The sequence below is a fragment of the Haliotis cracherodii genome, unplaced genomic scaffold (assembly GCF_022045235.1).
Source record: "Haliotis cracherodii isolate W230 unplaced genomic scaffold, xgHalCrac1.p SCAF_5, whole genome shotgun sequence".
NCBI lineage: Eukaryota > Metazoa > Mollusca > Gastropoda > Lepetellida > Haliotidae > Haliotis > Haliotis cracherodii.
Window position 1 is genome coordinate 58,416,746 of NW_027266308.1, and position 17,704 is coordinate 58,434,449.

General features: G+C 38.1%; 1 protein-coding gene and 1 non-coding gene across 2 annotated transcripts; both read left to right on the forward strand.

The window, feature by feature from the left end:
• The first annotated feature begins 778 nt into the window (after positions 1–778).
• Positions 779–17,424, forward strand: LOC139442768 (protein phosphatase 1 regulatory subunit 36-like). The gene is made up of 17 exons (XM_071223662.1): positions 779–864; positions 1,042–1,121; positions 3,163–3,234; positions 4,407–4,543; positions 5,890–5,959; positions 7,130–7,228; positions 8,085–8,225; positions 9,393–9,435; positions 9,572–9,654; positions 10,128–10,183; positions 10,962–11,070; positions 11,502–11,531; positions 12,041–12,130; positions 13,079–13,168; positions 14,037–14,147; positions 14,602–14,642; positions 15,886–17,424. Exons 1-17 carry the CDS (start codon positions 832–834, stop codon positions 15,951–15,953), a joined length of 1,353 nt encoding a protein of 450 aa, XP_071079763.1. The 5' UTR covers positions 779–831; the 3' UTR covers positions 15,954–17,424.
• Trnav-uac (transfer RNA valine (anticodon UAC)) lies at positions 1,163–1,235 on the forward strand. Its single transcript has one exon. It is a non-coding gene; the product is annotated as a tRNA-Val (tRNA).
• Positions 17,425–17,704: the final 280 nt, after the last annotated feature.

Consider the following 17,704-nt stretch of genomic DNA (forward strand, 5'->3'; position numbering starts at 1 on the left):
TGGGTTCTGTTCCTTAATCGATCTTAATACTGGATCTCCCATACTTCAGCGCTGACTTACGGATAAGATCGCTTTGCGGAAAGATGTCAAGTTTATCATCAACAAACGCGGATACAGCTTATTGGAAAAGGAGGGGTTCATTTTGTGACCATCAGTTGAAATACAAGAGCTGGAAGAATACGAATTACTCGCGAAGCAATTTTCTTTTGATAGCCATGATAGCTTTGTTAAAACATATCACTAAATGAAATAGGTATAGGTTTTTAATACGTTTACATTATGGTCCATAATAAATAGCTGAATGCCGATGCGACGTTAAATATTTGAACTCACAATATCCAGACACATAAAACTTCCAAAATTTGTATAAATGTTTTGAATGTTAAAAAACTGTTATTATGTTAAGAATTTGAGTGAATTTTGCTGTTATTGTTTAATCTTCTTCAGCTACTACTTTCATTCCGATTCTAATGACACTTTATAACAGGTTATGTTGTCAAAATGATATTATAGCTGCTAATATGCGCTTAAGTATTTATGATTAATAAAGTATTTTGATTGATAATAAGATATAGTAACAATAATAACAATCAATAATTGCTTTAAAAGGAGAAAGACATACCTATTGTGACAAAGACAAACGAACAGTTGCGGTCATTTTGGTAGCTTGTTTATGACTGAAACGCTGTTCTTACATATTGTAACTACGCGCATGAACGCCCCATTCAAGGGAATTAACTACAGGATACAACTTACCTCCCTTGATTAATGTTGCTATGGAGAACGCCATCGGAAATACTTACCTCGCTTGAAGAACAGTAATTATCCGCTATGGCAAAGGTGGCGGCTGAGATTTTTGAACTGGTAAGAATACAGCTATGCAAATAGTGAATGTTTTATGTTTCTGGGAACTTTCATGTGGTTATTAATGTAAACAATAAAATACAGTTGACCTGTGAACCTGATTGTCTTGTTGTTGAAAGGGAATCTGATCGATAACTGAACAGTTAACAAAACAAGTTTCATTGTGTTTACTTTTAGCCACCTTTACCAGGACCCACGAGTGGTCGTTGGGTATGGCGGGATGGCGATGGAGGACGACCATCGTTGGAATTCATTAGGTGAGAAAACTATTCCACGAAATATAGGGGAATGGCAGATCGGTTCTGTGGTGTAGTGGTTATCACGTCTGCTTTACACGCAGAAGGTCGCGAGTTCGAACCTCGCCAGAACCTCTCTTTTTAGGCACCACTTGATTTTTTTTATAAATGATTGAAACAACATCACTACTTCATTCAACACCAGGTAACGTTATTCAGATATCTTTGTCTAATTTCTATATGTAGAGTCCTATACTGGAGTATCTTCCCAGGACAGTATCTGTCCAAGGCCTGCAAGGTGGAAGTCCGCTGTATCTCCTAAGAGTTGGGTACAATATGCCCGAATGGGAATTGTTTTACCAATCCTGGCAAAAATTATTTAGATTCACGTATAAAACAATCTGATCATGCATACACTGAAGTTGATAGACACTCAATCTCATTAAAATCAGATCTTAGTTTTCGCTGCCGCTTAACAAAGATCTGAGGACATCCCATTACGGGTCACGTCAGAACAACCTTTCGCGAATTTTGACCGACCAATGAAATGACTGACAAGAAATCGACATTAGCCAATCAGAAGACAGCTTTCTTGAGCTTTACGACACTAGTTTCAAACTGGCGACTACGCTTTCGAAACATATTTTGAGATATTCTCGATTAAAATTAAACTGATAAGAAGAAAATTCTGGAAAGGCTTATAGATGGCCTAGATTGTATGGATAAAATCATAAAACCCGTAACTGTCGTTCGGAATACCCCGTGTTAAATATTTCGTGGTTGCATGATTAGTAAGTTTACACATTCCGTCTCACTTTCATGATCTGGTAAGCGACGCTCTGATTGGTTGGATGAAAGGTCGTTCTGACGTGACCCTTATTGGTATGTCCTCAGATCTTTGTTTAACATAGCAAGAACTAAGATCTGATTTTAATGATGAGATTGATAGACGCTTTATCTTTACTCGAACATATAAAAGTAGGAATGAATGCTTGCATAGTCCGAAAGAAATGTGAACATTAGCTATACATGTTATCTAACCATAGAGTTTCATTGTTAATGTCATTAAACTGTACATCACATGACTAATCACGGGTCCGGGTGGTCGTGTGGGTACCCGGGTTCTACTCAGGACCGGGTTAGCCGTCCCAGACCTAGTATCTTTATCCCTATGTATAAAGGACACATGCATAACATAAAATATATAAACATTCAATGTTGAAATGAGTAGGCCTACCATTATTATGGTGCTTGTTATGACAAATGGGAAGTTGTCTGCTTTCTTCAGATATTACTTGTTCAACCTAATGAAACTCACATCATTTTGTCGATAGATTTGAGCTTTCTAAATCAATTCAGCTTCATTTCTTTACCACCTTCATTTAAAAAATTTGGATTTACCTAAACAAAAATCATACAGAACACACACATTTCTTCGATATACTCTCTTTTGTATGTAGATGCCATAGCAGCGATAGAAACTAACAGTTTAGTCCACTAGACCTTATAATGAGATCATATTAAAAGCGTTAAAATTGACAAATTTCTACTAGTCCTTGTGATACCTTAACTATTAGGTAGTGGCAATTTCTAACGCTGTATAGTGCTCGGAAACAACATACTGTACATCTTGGTTAGATACATACAATTCAGTGCATATTGCTGTCAAGAAAAGGGATGAAATCAGGGATCCAGGTAAGTGAGGAGAAATGCTATGTCAGGTGACTATTAATGTTCATTTGTTCATGTGCTGCCCCTACTATATCACATATTAAACCCATGAACAAATCAGAAACCAGTGGACCCAGAGTATCATATGAGCTCTCTGTGGTTTATATAAATTGTCATGCACCATAGATGGCAGGGCTAAGATGATTTTGTCTTTGAGCTTTTTTTTACAAGCATATATATATTTAGGAAGCAAAGTTAATACCAGGATACCAACTGGTCATAAAGTATCTGCAAAGATTTAGATATGATACAAGCACCAACCATGTTTTTGTCTGTTTTCACAATAGAAAACATTTCTGCATCTTGAAATATTGTAACAATTGTTTTCCAGTAACAATGCTAATGCAGACAGACAGGACAAAAGAAGGAAAGCGAAAGAGCATGGCAGGGGTAGAGGAGACAGGTATGTACAGTACAGGGATTACATCACACACCAAAGTCGGGGGCACGGGTGGCACAGTCGTCTAAGGCGCTATGATTCGCTATGCAGAGTTGCATCTCTTGGGCATGCCAGAAACTTATGATTGTGGGTTTGAATCCCGGTTTGCCCCGATTATGTTTCTAGGTTTGTCAGCACCATACCAGGCTCGTAGGTTTCACCGATGTGGTAAACATCTGAGACCTGCATCACTTCGGGCTTTCCTCCCACATTAAGCTGACACGCCGTGATATAACTGGAATAATGTTAAAAGCAGTGTTAAACCAACCTCCCTCCCTCCCTCCCTCCCTCCCTCCCTCCCTCCCTCCCTCCCTCACTCACTCACTCACTCACTCACTCACTCACTCACTCACTCACTCACTCACTCACTCACTCACTCACTCACTCACTCACTCACTCACTCACTCACTCACTCACTCACTCACTCACTCACTCACTCACTCACTCACTCACTCACTCACTCACTCACTCACTCACTCACTCACTCACTCACTCACTCACTCACTCACTCACTCACTCACTCACTCACTCACTCACTCACTCACTCACTCACTCACTCACTCACTCACTCACTCACTCACTCACTCACTCACTCACTCACTCACTCACTCACTCACTCACTCACTCACTCACTCACTCACTCACCCACCCACCCACCCACCCACCCACCCACCCACCCACCCACCCACCCACCCACCCACCAACCAACCAACCAACCAACCAACCAACCAAAGTCAGTCCAGGCTTTATGTCAGCTTTTACAGAACCACTAACCCTAAAAGTAGAAAAGTGGTAAATATAACTACAAGGGAGTTAACTGACTATATAAGTTCTGTTGATTATCAAGTCCAGTTTCCACCCTTACCGAACTAGGCTGGGATGTCAGAGTTATATTTTGGCTGGACTAACAAGTCCTGCATAGTCCAATCAAAATTGTGTAACAAATTGACATCGGTTTGTAAACTGTCATGCAGATATCGGTTGATTGCAGATCTTTTTTGCGGAGAGCTACCATATCAGAGTGAAATATCTGATTTTGATGGGATTGGTACTAGTAAATATATACAGTCATACTGATGCTGTGTTGTGCTCATTATGACATGTTTATTGATTTGTGTACATGGTGGGTGTTGTAGAGTGGCATCCAGTGTGGCTCGAGGACAGGGTCTGGGGCGGGGCAGGGGGCAGGCTCGCCCCAACACCACCAAGTCTCCACATCCATCTAAGAAAGACACCACGGACAATCCGTACATCACTCTGGAGAATGTCAAAGGTTATTGTCTTTGTATAGGTTGCAATGATTGACAATGTCTGCTTCATGGCTTATTTTGGAGATAATCCTTCTGTTTTAAATACATTGTAAAGAACCACTTTAAAATTTAAAACAAAAGCTCCATTCTGCCATGACTAAAATGCATTTCTCTTAAGCACTTAGGGACAGGTCATTTATTAGGGGAAGGGTCACTGAAATTAAGTGGGGTCATAACAAAATAACACTGGAAAAGATGTGGGTTGCCAAAATTTATCACAACTCAGTGCTTTTTTGGGAAAATTAACAGTTTGCATGTGAGATTTCGACAAAATATCATACAGTCCCAAGAAAAGTCTGAATGCCCCCTGTAATAATCGCCTTATTCAGTGCATTCACATGCATTCACAATTGCTCATCGCTCGTAAACCACTCTAAGTTCAGTGAAAGTAACCAATCAAATTTAATCCTCTTCCAATGTCATGGTAGAACAAGGGTCTACCTTTTGAGTGTTGGCCACATTTTGTGTGTTGAAGTTCTTACAGATATGCATCTTTTGGATACTAATGTGTTATTGATCTTGACAATGTTATGAGATAAGAAGACAATACACACTTTTTTATGGAAGAAACCATTTGATGTATATACTTGAAAGTTAATTTTAATTAGCTATCATGTTGATTGATATATATACTCACCTTTAGATGTGGAAGCCTTCTGGGGGGCAGGAACATCCTCATTATGAGTAATTTGTTGGAGGTATCATGGAATAATTGAACTATACTTTTTTACCCACCAGGTTGGAAATAACTGAGTTCGTAATAATAGTATGTGCACTAGTGCAAATATCACTTCTCGCACACCAGTGTATTGCTTCCATCATCTGGGCGGCATTGTTGACATCAGTTGAAACTCATTGTGACGTAAGGACGGAATGACGTCACACTAGACGTCATAGCTGAAGATTGTCGACGTCATTCGACAAATTGTGGTTTTCTAGGACAGCGATGGTGATCAGTGCATTTTTTATATATAAAGGGGAGCTCAAAAGGATTAGGAATAATGAGTAATAAAGAAATTTTTTTACTCACATGTGTGTCATACTGATTTTACGAATATCGTGTAAGGATTCATGTATTACCCTCACCTGGCTTGGGAAATAACAGACTTCTGATACTTGTTTTGTAGAACCACTATGACACACATACTTGTATCATAATCTCGATGTGTGTGTTTTTAGAACTCTAAAGAAATGATAAAGTTTTATTTATGCTTCTGGATTACCAACAGTTCTTGTTAATTTTCACAATTTTTACATCCATTACGTTTCTGTTATTATTGAAATAAAATTTGTACTTTGTGTTTTTCAGTTGTGGCATTTGAGAGAATGACGGAGGCAGATCAGTCTCTTGTTCCCGAGTCATTCGACAGTCTACGAGGGTAAGCACTGATACACTGTATCTATGAGATTTTCAGCAATTTGTTATTATTTGTAATAATACCAGGAAGTGATCTGAATTGTATTTCTCTTGTACAAAAAAGCCTGTGGCCTACAAGTACTGAATAAAGTTTAATTTGATTATTGGGCATAAAGGAGCAATATCTAGATTCAAGCTTTTAGCTCACCTGGTTGAATCTGATTTGAATATGGCCACCATGCACATTTGCCATCCATACTTGTTATTACTTTTGTCCTCAGGCAGTCTCATTAGAATCAGATCATTAGCTCTTGCTACTGCTAAACAAAGATCTGAGTACATACCACTGCGGGTCATGTCAGAACGACCTTCCTCGAACATTTACAGACCAATAAAATGACAAACAAGAAGTAACAGAGACCAATCAGAAAGCAGCTATCTCGAGCTTTACAACACTATTTTCAAACTGGCAACTTCCATTCAAGACTACACTTTGAAAAATGTTTTGACAAAGTTCTCGATTCCAAATTTCAAAACTGAGCAAAAGAAAATTCTGGAATGTCTAATAGATGGGATTGTATGGCAGTACTTCCTATGGGTCAGTTATTGTTTCAATAGGGATAAAAGGTTTCATAGTATGGGCTGTTATAACTATGGAGATTTCATTTTCTATTTGTGAACACACAAACTAATGACCAATTGAACACATCAATAAATGAGGCTGGGTGTGTCCCGAATTAATCTAACATTCTTTGCATTCCTAAAATAATGTAACAGAATTTGCGTGAGTGCATGAGTAGGGTTTTACACCACTTTTAGCAATATTCCAGCAATATCAAAGCGGGGAACACCAGAAATGGGCTTCACACATTGTACCCATGTGGCAAATAAAATCGGTGTCTTCGGTGTAATGAGTGTACATTTTAACCACCAGGCTATCCCACCACCCCTCTCTAATAGAAGTTGAGTGTGTAGATGTTATATTTTTCTAGTGGAATTTATGCAAAAAATACAATGGCCACAGAAAACACTTGCTAATCTGACCTTTGATATGGTGTGTTATTGATCTTGATTGAGATTTAGTCTGAGTTTATGCAGTGTTGATAGAAAAAATGTTTTTCCTGAACATGGTTTTAGATGCAGCCTAGTAAATTTTTGTAATGTGAAGATGAAAAAGTGTTATTGTTTCCAGGACCAAGCAGTTCGACACTTTCCTCATGTATCTCCTGAGCTACTTCAACTGTTTCTTTGAGAAAATGAACCAAGAAAACAAAAAGAATCCCATGTATATGTAAGTACAAATATGTCTGATTACTTCCTTACTAAATATTTACTTAGTAGTTCTTGGTAATATTTCCTGTATGAATGAAGGGAGATAATCGTCCCCATTTACCATGCAGCAAACGGTTGCCCTTAAACTTTACTGCTGCTACTGCTACAGCTACACTACTACCACACTACTGCAACTACTACTACTACTACTAATACTGCAACCCGTGAACATCCGGGTAGAATAGGTCTTCAGCAACACATGCTTGTCGTAAAAGGTGAATCAGCAACAGATATTTTAAAGTGTTTTTTTTGTTTATATATTAGATAAATCACTTCCCCTCGGGAAAAATAATGGAAAGGAATGGAGAGTTACGAGGATATTCTCCTACTTAAAACTCATCCCTACTTTTACGCTTTGACAAATTATTTTGTTGTGGAAAAAATATTTAAAAAATAAATCATAAATTTTTGTAGACTGTATTTATACTGCATGAGTCGCCCTTGCATGATGCATGAGGAATACGGTCTCTGCCGCTGTTTTGCGTGAACCAAGCTCTGGCACGAGCTTATATTTACAATACATGGTATACGGCTCATCATAGAACCCTTATCCTTGGGATAAAACCTTGGGGCTGACGCTCCTTGGTTTTATCCCGCAGATGTGGGTTTTAAATATCATAAAAACCGTCGGACTTGCTTTATCCTACACATAGATGATACTGTAATTAAGTATTGTAAAGATTTTTGAAAACAAAACACCTGAGCAGATGATATAGACTTATTTTGAGTCTGTCCACTTAGAATATGCCGAAAGAAATATATCTGTGCTTAGAGATGTTATGTATGATGCTATTGACAGTAATATTTGCTTGTAGAGAGCCTAGCCTATCCGAGAAGATGGCGTACGCGGATGCCTGTGCGAGACTAGACGTTGCCCAGCGTCTGCTGGGACAGTCCTACTGTGTGCTGGTGTTGGGGCTCGGCCTGGAGGATCAGCATCACATGGGATGTGGACAGTATGTAGTCCCCATAGTAGTATCATAGCATTCAGAAGACCAAACAAAATACTTGTGTTTTAGCAATTTGACTTTGACAGGTTTTAGCCAGTAGGTAGCTCAAACATGATTTCATTTTTGTTGTTGATACTTTTTGATCTGGTGTCTTAAGATTTTTACAGATTTGATTAAATAGTCATGGCTGCAAATGAAAAGATTGACTTGTTATGTTATCAGAACTCATGTGTTCATATTATTGGCCTAATCTATATTTAGAAACAGCATTCTGATGTCAGAAGTTTTAATGGAAGCAATGACAAGAAAAAGTAAAAGAATATCAGACAGTTTTAAAGTGAAGTCATTTTCAGTAAGAGGGTGTTGGTGGCCCAGTCGTCTAAGGCGCTGCAATTCCCTGTGCAGAGTTATGTCCCTTAGGTGTGCCAAAAACCTATTACATGTATCATGGGTGTGAACCCTGATTATGTTTCAAGGTTTGTCAGCACCATTTCCATGCTTGTTGGGCGCCGAAAACCCGTCTTTGATACCCCACATTGGTACAATGTGTGAAGCCCATTTCTGGTGTTCCCTGCTGTGATATTGCTGGAATATCGCTAAACGCAGCGTAAAACCATACTCAGTCACTCACTGCTTATTGGTTTTGCTGAGGTGGTAATCTTCTAAAACCTGCACCACTTTTGACATTTCTCCCAAATATAGCTGACACGATGAGATCTATAAAACAGAAACAGTGTTAAGAAAATTTGAAAACATATTCACTCACTCACTCATTTTCAGTGAATGTTAAGACTTTCCTCCTACATCAAGCTGACACAACAAGACACAATTATATATAGCTAAAATACAGTGTCAAGAAACAAACTCGCACAATCAGTAATATGTCTTTATATCCCTATTCCCTACGACTAGTATGAATTTTCTATGACACCCATGAAGACTTTAGGGAAGAATAGATCATTGTCACCTCATAATTATGATTAGAGCTAACATGAGGATCAAAATCGACAGTGTGGTCTGGCTGTTTGTGTGTGAATGTAATCAGATGGTGTGTGGATTCAATGACTGGTTTGTCTGGTCCGGACTCAATTAATGTACTTCTAACTGTGGCATAAAACATTATTCTCTCACTGTTATTAATCTATCAATACTGTATCATTTTTCTCTTTTAAGGTCTAGAGTTTCCTCCACGTATAAAGATCGCTCAATGTTTGAGGTGAGTTAATCAACTGTGAAACCTCACTTCTATCAATATCAGTATTGTGTTGAGTGCCCACAATTAAAAAGCATAGAATGCTTTTTACACTGACTGTTTTGAAAACATTATAATGTTGTTTTTATATCTTTTTCAGAGATTTTATGTATATTGTACATATATTGTTTGGATCACATTTCGGAGGAAAGAGTTTGACATTGTCAAGAAAGAGATTGGAAGGTAATGCTTTGTCTTGTACAACGTCACACAGTAACTGTAAACATAAACAGCAATCTGTTGACAGGTGTTCTTGTGTACTTAATTCATAAACATACATGAATATATTGGGGGCATGGTGGCCCAGTCGTCTTTGGTGCCGAAATTCGCTGTGCAGAGTTGCATCCCTTTAGCACGCCAGAAACCTATGATTATGGTTTCGAATCAGTTATGCCTCAATTATGTTTGTGGGTTTGTCATCACCATACCCGTGCTTGTGGGTTTCACCGAAGTGGTAAACGTCTGAGACCTGCATCACTTCAGATAACTGGAATACTGCGGCGTGAAACCAAACATACTCACTCACTCACTCATTTATTTATTTAATATTTGTCGAAATGGTAAACCAGGTTTTAAAACACTTGATAATGGAAAGAAATCCCAGAGCACCCAACAAGATATCTGTTGTAATAGAATCACCATAATGTTCATTTCAGAATGTTGCGATCTGACACGTTTAATCCAGCAATTCGAGTGAAGTATGCACCAGAAGGTGAGGAAATAGTCATTTGCATATCTGCGGAAGTGAGAAGAGAACAGGCAAAATGTTTAATCTAAAGGACGATACATGATAACAGCCTTTTCTGGCCTATGGTTATTTCACAATTCAAATGTATGGAAACCTGTAATGGAAATGTATGGAAACCTTTTAGTTTATATTATCTCCAAATTGAAATTTTAACATGACCAAAAACAGATTTATGGCTAAAATGGGTGAACAAGGATAGTTTTTCATTTAAAAGTAGAAAATGAGCACACTTTAGCAAATCTGTGACCCACATCTCCTATAAAAATATACTTTGGTCAAAGATTTGTTCATGTTGAAATATAAGAAAAGATTCTGTCTTGAACATTCTGGGTCAGAATATAAAGTTCCCAAGTTTCCTACGCTTGTCATCAGACGATTAAATAGATGGTCATGATATCAGTCACTGGTTTGTCTGAGTCACAGCTTGAATACACAGCTGAGCTGAGTGTGTAACAACAAGCTATCATGAAAACCCCTACAGCAAATATGCAAGCATTGAAAAGTAAAAAGGGCTAGTTCAATTCATACAAGCTCTTTTTGCCATTGTTAACAAGTGCATTTTCTCTAATTTTCAACATCTTGGGCTTTGTTATACTTTTTGCTTTTAGTAGTGTAAAGGTTTTTGTTCTGACTTCTAAATGCCAATCAAAGACTTCAGTAAGAACTTTGGTTTAGACACTTGTGTGTAGGGAGTTGTGTGTATTCTGTGGCTTGTCACTGAACGTTACATCTCACATAACAGAGTCAAAGGAAGAACAGAAGCCAGACAAGGAAGTGAAGGTCGAAGACAAAATACAGGAGAGGATAGAGGAGAAGAAGCTGACCCCAGCAGAGTATCGGCGCCTGCATCCGTGAGTTGGCTGAATCCTGCTCCACTTGACAAATACTTATATAAATATACATAATCCCAAGCTTTCAGTCTCCTACCTTCATCACCATTGCTGTAAATGATTTGAGCAATAAACTAAAATGACGTTATAGCTTAATTCAGTTACAGCAATGGTGGAACAATCATCTCCAGTAATATAGTGCTGAACTGAAAGTCTGGCTGATGAAGGCCGGGAGGCTGAAAGCTTGTAACTACATTTATTTATGTCTATTTGAATTCCTCTAATAGCATTGAACACAAAAGAAGATTTTATACTTGTAACTCACTGTGATTGTTGCATAAGCATGACTTAAATCCATACAGATGGTAACTGTTTCAGTAATGACATTGTTTCGGTTTCTTACTTGAATATCATACAACTTCCTTGTCTCATTCTGTTTGGTTTTGTTTCAGGAGGAGACCTGCCATCAAATCAATCATTAAGTATGTGTCATGTTTTGTTGTATGTTGTAACATGAAGCGCAAATCAAAACAGTTCCTGTGTCTGAAATCCTTTGAAGTATTGATACAGACCAACTTAAAACATGTCTGGGACGTCATTACATTGTTTGAGCTTCATTATTTTTAGGGAATGGAGATTTGATTGTGTTCTCTGCTGCTGTTCCATGTGCTCCGTCACGAGCTGATCTTTGTGGCTCTGTAGAATGTTTGTCAAAGTGTAAGAGTAGAGATATGTAGGGGAGTATCCTTGTAACTCTCCATTCCCTAAAAATAACGGGCCTCAGCCCCTGCGGGGCCTCTGCTCCATTATTTTTAAGGAATGGAGAGTTACTCGGACATTCCCCTCTGCATAATGCTTGGTATGGAGATGTATTTGAATGTGCCATCTGGTTTGCACTTAGACATCTGTAAATATTATTATATATGCCGAGAACAATGTCTACAGAGTTTATATCAGTTGCACTATTGATGGTCATGTGATTACCTTTCAGTCAACGGTCCCCTGCTGTGATATCTATACTACCATCTCCCAAGGAGCAATCCCACTGGCTGTTTAAGAGAGCAAGGCCTGTCTCTCCCAAGTAGGGACATAAGCTTACTATCCATCAAAGTAGTATTTAAGGATGGCTCATTGAGATGTACTTCCATACTGGGTTGACTATTATTTAAACTTTAGTTGGCTGAATTTATAGCACACTTTTTAAGTTGAATATGCATCAAAGATCTATCTAAGGATGGCTCATATTTATATGTATTTTGTTGACAATTATTTGCGACAAACAAAATAAGTAATCCTTGAAAACAATGTTGTGGCAGTACTGACCCATGACACTGACCATCAAAGGTCAATGATCTCTTTGCAATGTTGTCCTTTGCCTTCAACACTAGATTTAACAGTTTTTTTAAGGACAGACAAATGTATTTCCTTGTGTTTTACCAGTATAAAAAATGTGAAAACAAACTTTTATTAATTTGAATTTTTGTTAAAATTTTTAAGTTCCTTTTTATAATGAAACTAAACCTCCAACCAACATGACAACAGTTTGTATGTATATTTTATATATTCTCCTTAAGCCACAGACTTCTGGCTTTCATAGATTTTTCAGTCATAGTGTATTCAGTATTGCGATATGTCTGTCACAGGGTAGAAAGAACCTTGACATGCTTGCTACATGTAATATAAACAACAAAAAGTAGATCCCGTAGAAACCCATCACAATATTACCAACCCGTGAAGATCCGGTGTAGAATAGGTCTTCAGTAACCCATGCTTGCCGTGAAAGGCGACTATGCTTGTCGTAAGAGGCGACTAACGGGATATGATGGTCAGGATTGCTGACTTGGTTGAAGCATGTCATCATATCCCAATTGTGTGGATCAATGCCCATGATGTCCATCACTGAATTGTCTGGTCCAGACTAAATTATTTACAGACCGCCGTCATATAGCAGGAATATTGTTGAGAGCAACGTTAAACAATATTGAACGAACAAATACGTCCACAATACCACATGGATGTATATTTCCAGCTCACTTGGGCGGAGGGACCATGATGAAGAGGAGGAGGAGGAAGAGCAAGAAATGATACGGTCTCTGACCATCAACACAGTCAAGTTGAAGTAGGTTCTTTCACCAATCTGTTGGATGCTCATTGATTCTGTTGCCTGTGGGCAGTGTTTATAGAAGGTGGTGTAGGAATATAACATTCACAGTACAGCTGAACAACACAGACTTGTATTTTAACCAGAACCAGGATTTTAACAGAGTTTAAATCTGACTACAGAATTTGATGTTATGGGATTAAAATATTGCTGCAACTGGTTCTTTGAAACTTTTAGTGTGGTAAAATGTAGGGCTGTGTATTGGGGAAAATATTTTGTATTGCAATGTATTCTATATAGATGTACAGATATATAAGTATCTGTTTTCTGATACTTATTGCGATATATTTTGAGCTAAAGTGTTCGACAGTGACTAACACTGATTGTACATGCAGAGCCTATTTTCTATAGTAAAGTCATTTGTAGTCATGGATACAGGGGAGATAATGTGAGAAAAAATGACTTCCATGTTTAAGTTTTTATGTCAATCAATTTAGAAGGGAAACATCAATTGCGAATGAATGTATGTGTAGATTTAAAAGATACAAAAATTACTGAAACTTTTTTAACCCAATATACCGGAACACAGAAAAAATATTGTAATACGTATTGTTTGAAAAGCTTATTAGGGTATCCAGGTGAGAATGTGCAGCCCTCGTAAAATGACATATTAGAATTTAAAGTGTTTCTTCATTCATTGATTAATGTTTCAATTTGGTGATTGTCACTGATTGGCAACAAGATGATATATTTCCTAGCGATAGTATGTAAAGCTATCTTTGTTAAAAATGGTTACAAATGGTGTTTAATATTTAGGTTCTCAAACGTATTCCATTTTAATGTATTTCAAATATGGTTGTTGGTATTGTTTGTGGTAAAATTTCAGAATTGGAATCATTGGGGAAGCTTCCAGTGGATTCAACAAGGTGACGCTGATGCCTCTGGGTACTGAGAACGAGGAAGAGGAGGGGGAAGGGGGAGACGGACAACAGAAGGAGTATGTGGATTGATTATTGCAGCACACTCAGGATAAACTCACTTGGATGTCTGCGATAAATATTTCTAATATTATAATGTAAATAAAGCACTGTTGTTACTGTGAAAGGACCCGTGAAGATTCCGGGGTAGAATAGGTCTTCAGCAACCAATGCTTGCCGTAAAAGGTGACTATGCTTGTCGTAAAAGGCGACTAACGGGATCGGGTGGTCAGGCTCGCTGACTTGGTTGATGCATGTCAACGATCCCAATTGCGTGGATCGATGCTCATGATATCAATCATTGGATTGTCTGGTCCAGACTCGATTATTTACAGACCACTGTCTTATAGCTGGAATATTGCTGAGTGCGGCGTTAAACAACAGACCAAAATCAAATAAAAAAAATGTAACTGTGAAAGATACTTTTGCAAATAATATCATTCTACATCTTATGTCTTTTTGATTTTTTTACAGAATGTCTGAAGATGCCAATGCAGACAAGAGCCAGACTGCAGGTCAGTTCCATGATGGTAGACAGATATACACACAGACAGTGACATACACATTGATAGATAGGTAGAGACACACAGGGATTGACAAACATACATAGACAGAGAGACGACCAATCTAATTAAAATCAGACCTCAGTTCTCGCTACTGCTAAACAAAGATCTGAGGACATCCCATTACGGGTCACGTCAGAATGACCTTTCATCTGACTAATCAGAGCATAACTTACCAGATTATGAAAGTGACAGTCGGAATGTGATTTCTGATCATGCAGCCTCGAAAACTTTAACTCTGAACGATAGTTACGGGTTTAACGACTGTATCCATACAATCTAGACCATCTATTAGTCATTCCAGTATGTTCTTTTGTTCAGGTTTCAAATTTGTAATCGAGAATTTGTCAAAATACGTTTCGAAGCGTAGTCGGCAATTTGAAACTAGTGCCATAAAGCACGAGAAAGCTGCCTTCTGATTGGTCATTCCATTGGTCGGTCAAAGTTCGCGCAAGGTCGGTCTGACGTGACCCGTAATGGGATGTCCTCAGATCTTTGTTTAGCGGTAGCGAGAACTAAGATCTGATTTTAATGAGATTGAGAGATGACCTAAGTGGCTTAGTGGATAGAGTGTCTGCCCGGAGAACGGAAAGATGGTGCTCGGCATTAAGTTCATAAAACAAGGGCTGGTCAGCTGGGAGTCAGTATACTGTGTCTGAGTGCGTATTCATGTTAAACTGCGGCATGGTGTCTCAGTGTGCTAGCACTATAAAAGCGGTGTTAGTCTGGACTAGTACAAGCAGCCACAGACAGATGGACAGACGGACATGTCGCTATATAGATGCAATAATCTGGAATGCAATTATAGATACAGAATCTCACCTGAGTGACTTTTGATATCAAATATATCAACGAGTGTTGATATATTTGATATCAAAAGACACGAGGATGAGATTTTATTTATCATCCAACATCATTTTTCCAACTTTTTCAGTTTGTAGACAGTAATAAGCAGTGTCTTAAGTGTAAAAAGTACTGCTAACAGCTTCAGTAGAAGTCATGGTAACAATGATGCCACAATGGTCTGAAAAGCATTGTAATGCAATTTCATTACAGCAATATCTACAATGTAGATATTGCTTATTCTCACACAAGCGATATCTCCTGTGGCTCAGGGAGATATTGCTTGGGTTTTGAATGATAAACCCCATTACACCTCACCTCACAGTAACTACCAACTGGTGTAATATTTCAGATCGAGGCATGAGTCGACAGCAAACGTCTGTTTCTCATGTGACAACTGAAGTCAATGATGATGATTAGATCTGATGCACCACCAACATCCAGAGCATCATCTGCTCAAAGAAGTAAAACTGGGTCACTATTGTATGCTGTGTGTGAGGTTACACAAGTTCAGGACAAGTGAGGGCAGAAGTCAGAAGAGCCAGGACGACAAGGCAGCTGCCATGTGGGCATGTTTGATGATGGTGATAGAGGTGACACTGTCCATTGATCTCAGATGAAGACTGTCATCATATATGGGTCATTTTCACCATTATCCACCAAATATCAATACTGAATATACAATGACTAATGGAGTAAATCTTTGTCTGTAGTATCAATATTGAGTGATCTACTCATGGAGAGGTGATACACTGGTTATAGTGGGATTTAGAACCTTGCTACCGTATTGGAAGTAATAAGCGCCTATGGCACTTATAAAATTGACAAGGGTGGGATCACTTGTTTAACATCATACCCAAAGAATCAAGTCTGTTTTCAGAGATTGAGCGGTAGTGAACAAACTTAATTCATAACTAAAACTTTTTCGATAATAGGTACAAGGCAATTTTATATACTCCTTCCATGCCGCTCGTTTCTGTAAAAAAATTGATATACACAAGAAAATTTAGACTGTTATGTAAATCTTCGAACCAGCATAAAGATAACTTTAAGACTGGTCTAGAGGTTGGTCAGGGTATGCTTATCTGAGCAGGGCGGTTATTACAGCGAATGCGGTACAGAGCTCCAGATAAACTTTTGGTGTTGTGGGTATTTTACCCATGCATTTTAAAATCATTGGGTATCAGTAATTCTATCTGGGTATTCAAATTTCTGTTACCCACTAGTTTTTACACATGTGGGTATTTAAGTTAAATATTTAAAAACACTATTCATCTAGTCCCTGCAAACTGGTGTTGTGTGTGTTCGAGAGCTTTATAGGACTCAAAAATACTACGATGCTTCCACAAGAAAGTGTGATGGCAAATGATCATGATGTAACTGTCATCGTGGAGTTTGGCAAGGTTGACGGAATGTCCGTATATAATTTCAAAATAAGTTTGATTTGCTAATCGAATAAGCAGGGTTACTTCACAATATTTTGATGATACGCACTAGTTTTATCTTTGTAGCGTATCTGTAATGTTCGTTACGTATTTGATACGCTTGGATTATATTTTACTGCGTATTTCTGCATTTCTGATGCGTATTTTACACAGATAAGCAGCTTATCTGGAGCTCTGGCGGTATATGCGATTGTCCAACTGGGTAGATTTACGCCATATGTACATGAATGATGAATAAAGTCATAGAATCTTTTTATTGCTCTGGAATGGGAAGTAACGACAAGTATGCACATTTGCACAAGTTCTAAGTGAAATTGTCTGTGATATTTTACAATTTTGTTGTTGATTCATACCTCTGTTCAGGATATTTATTGTACAGTATCATTAAAACAAGTCAAATATTTCAGTTGAAAATAGCTTTGTGTCTTTGTTATGTTCATGTTAAAGTGTGTTTGCTATACTAGTGTATTGAAAAATGTGTATTATGGAAATAAAACTATTTTGGTTTCATTTAACTAGTTCTGGTGTTGACTGTTAGGTAGGCAAAGTAGATTAATCAGAACCACCCAGGGGTATGGGAATTAGTATTCAAGGAAATTATTTGTAGTAACTCTCACTGGGTATTATAACTTGTGCTTAATGCTGATGGCTAGTTAGTTATCCCCCGCCCCATCGAAATTGGCGGGGGATATAGAAATGGGTTCCGTCCGTGTGTGTGTGCATGTG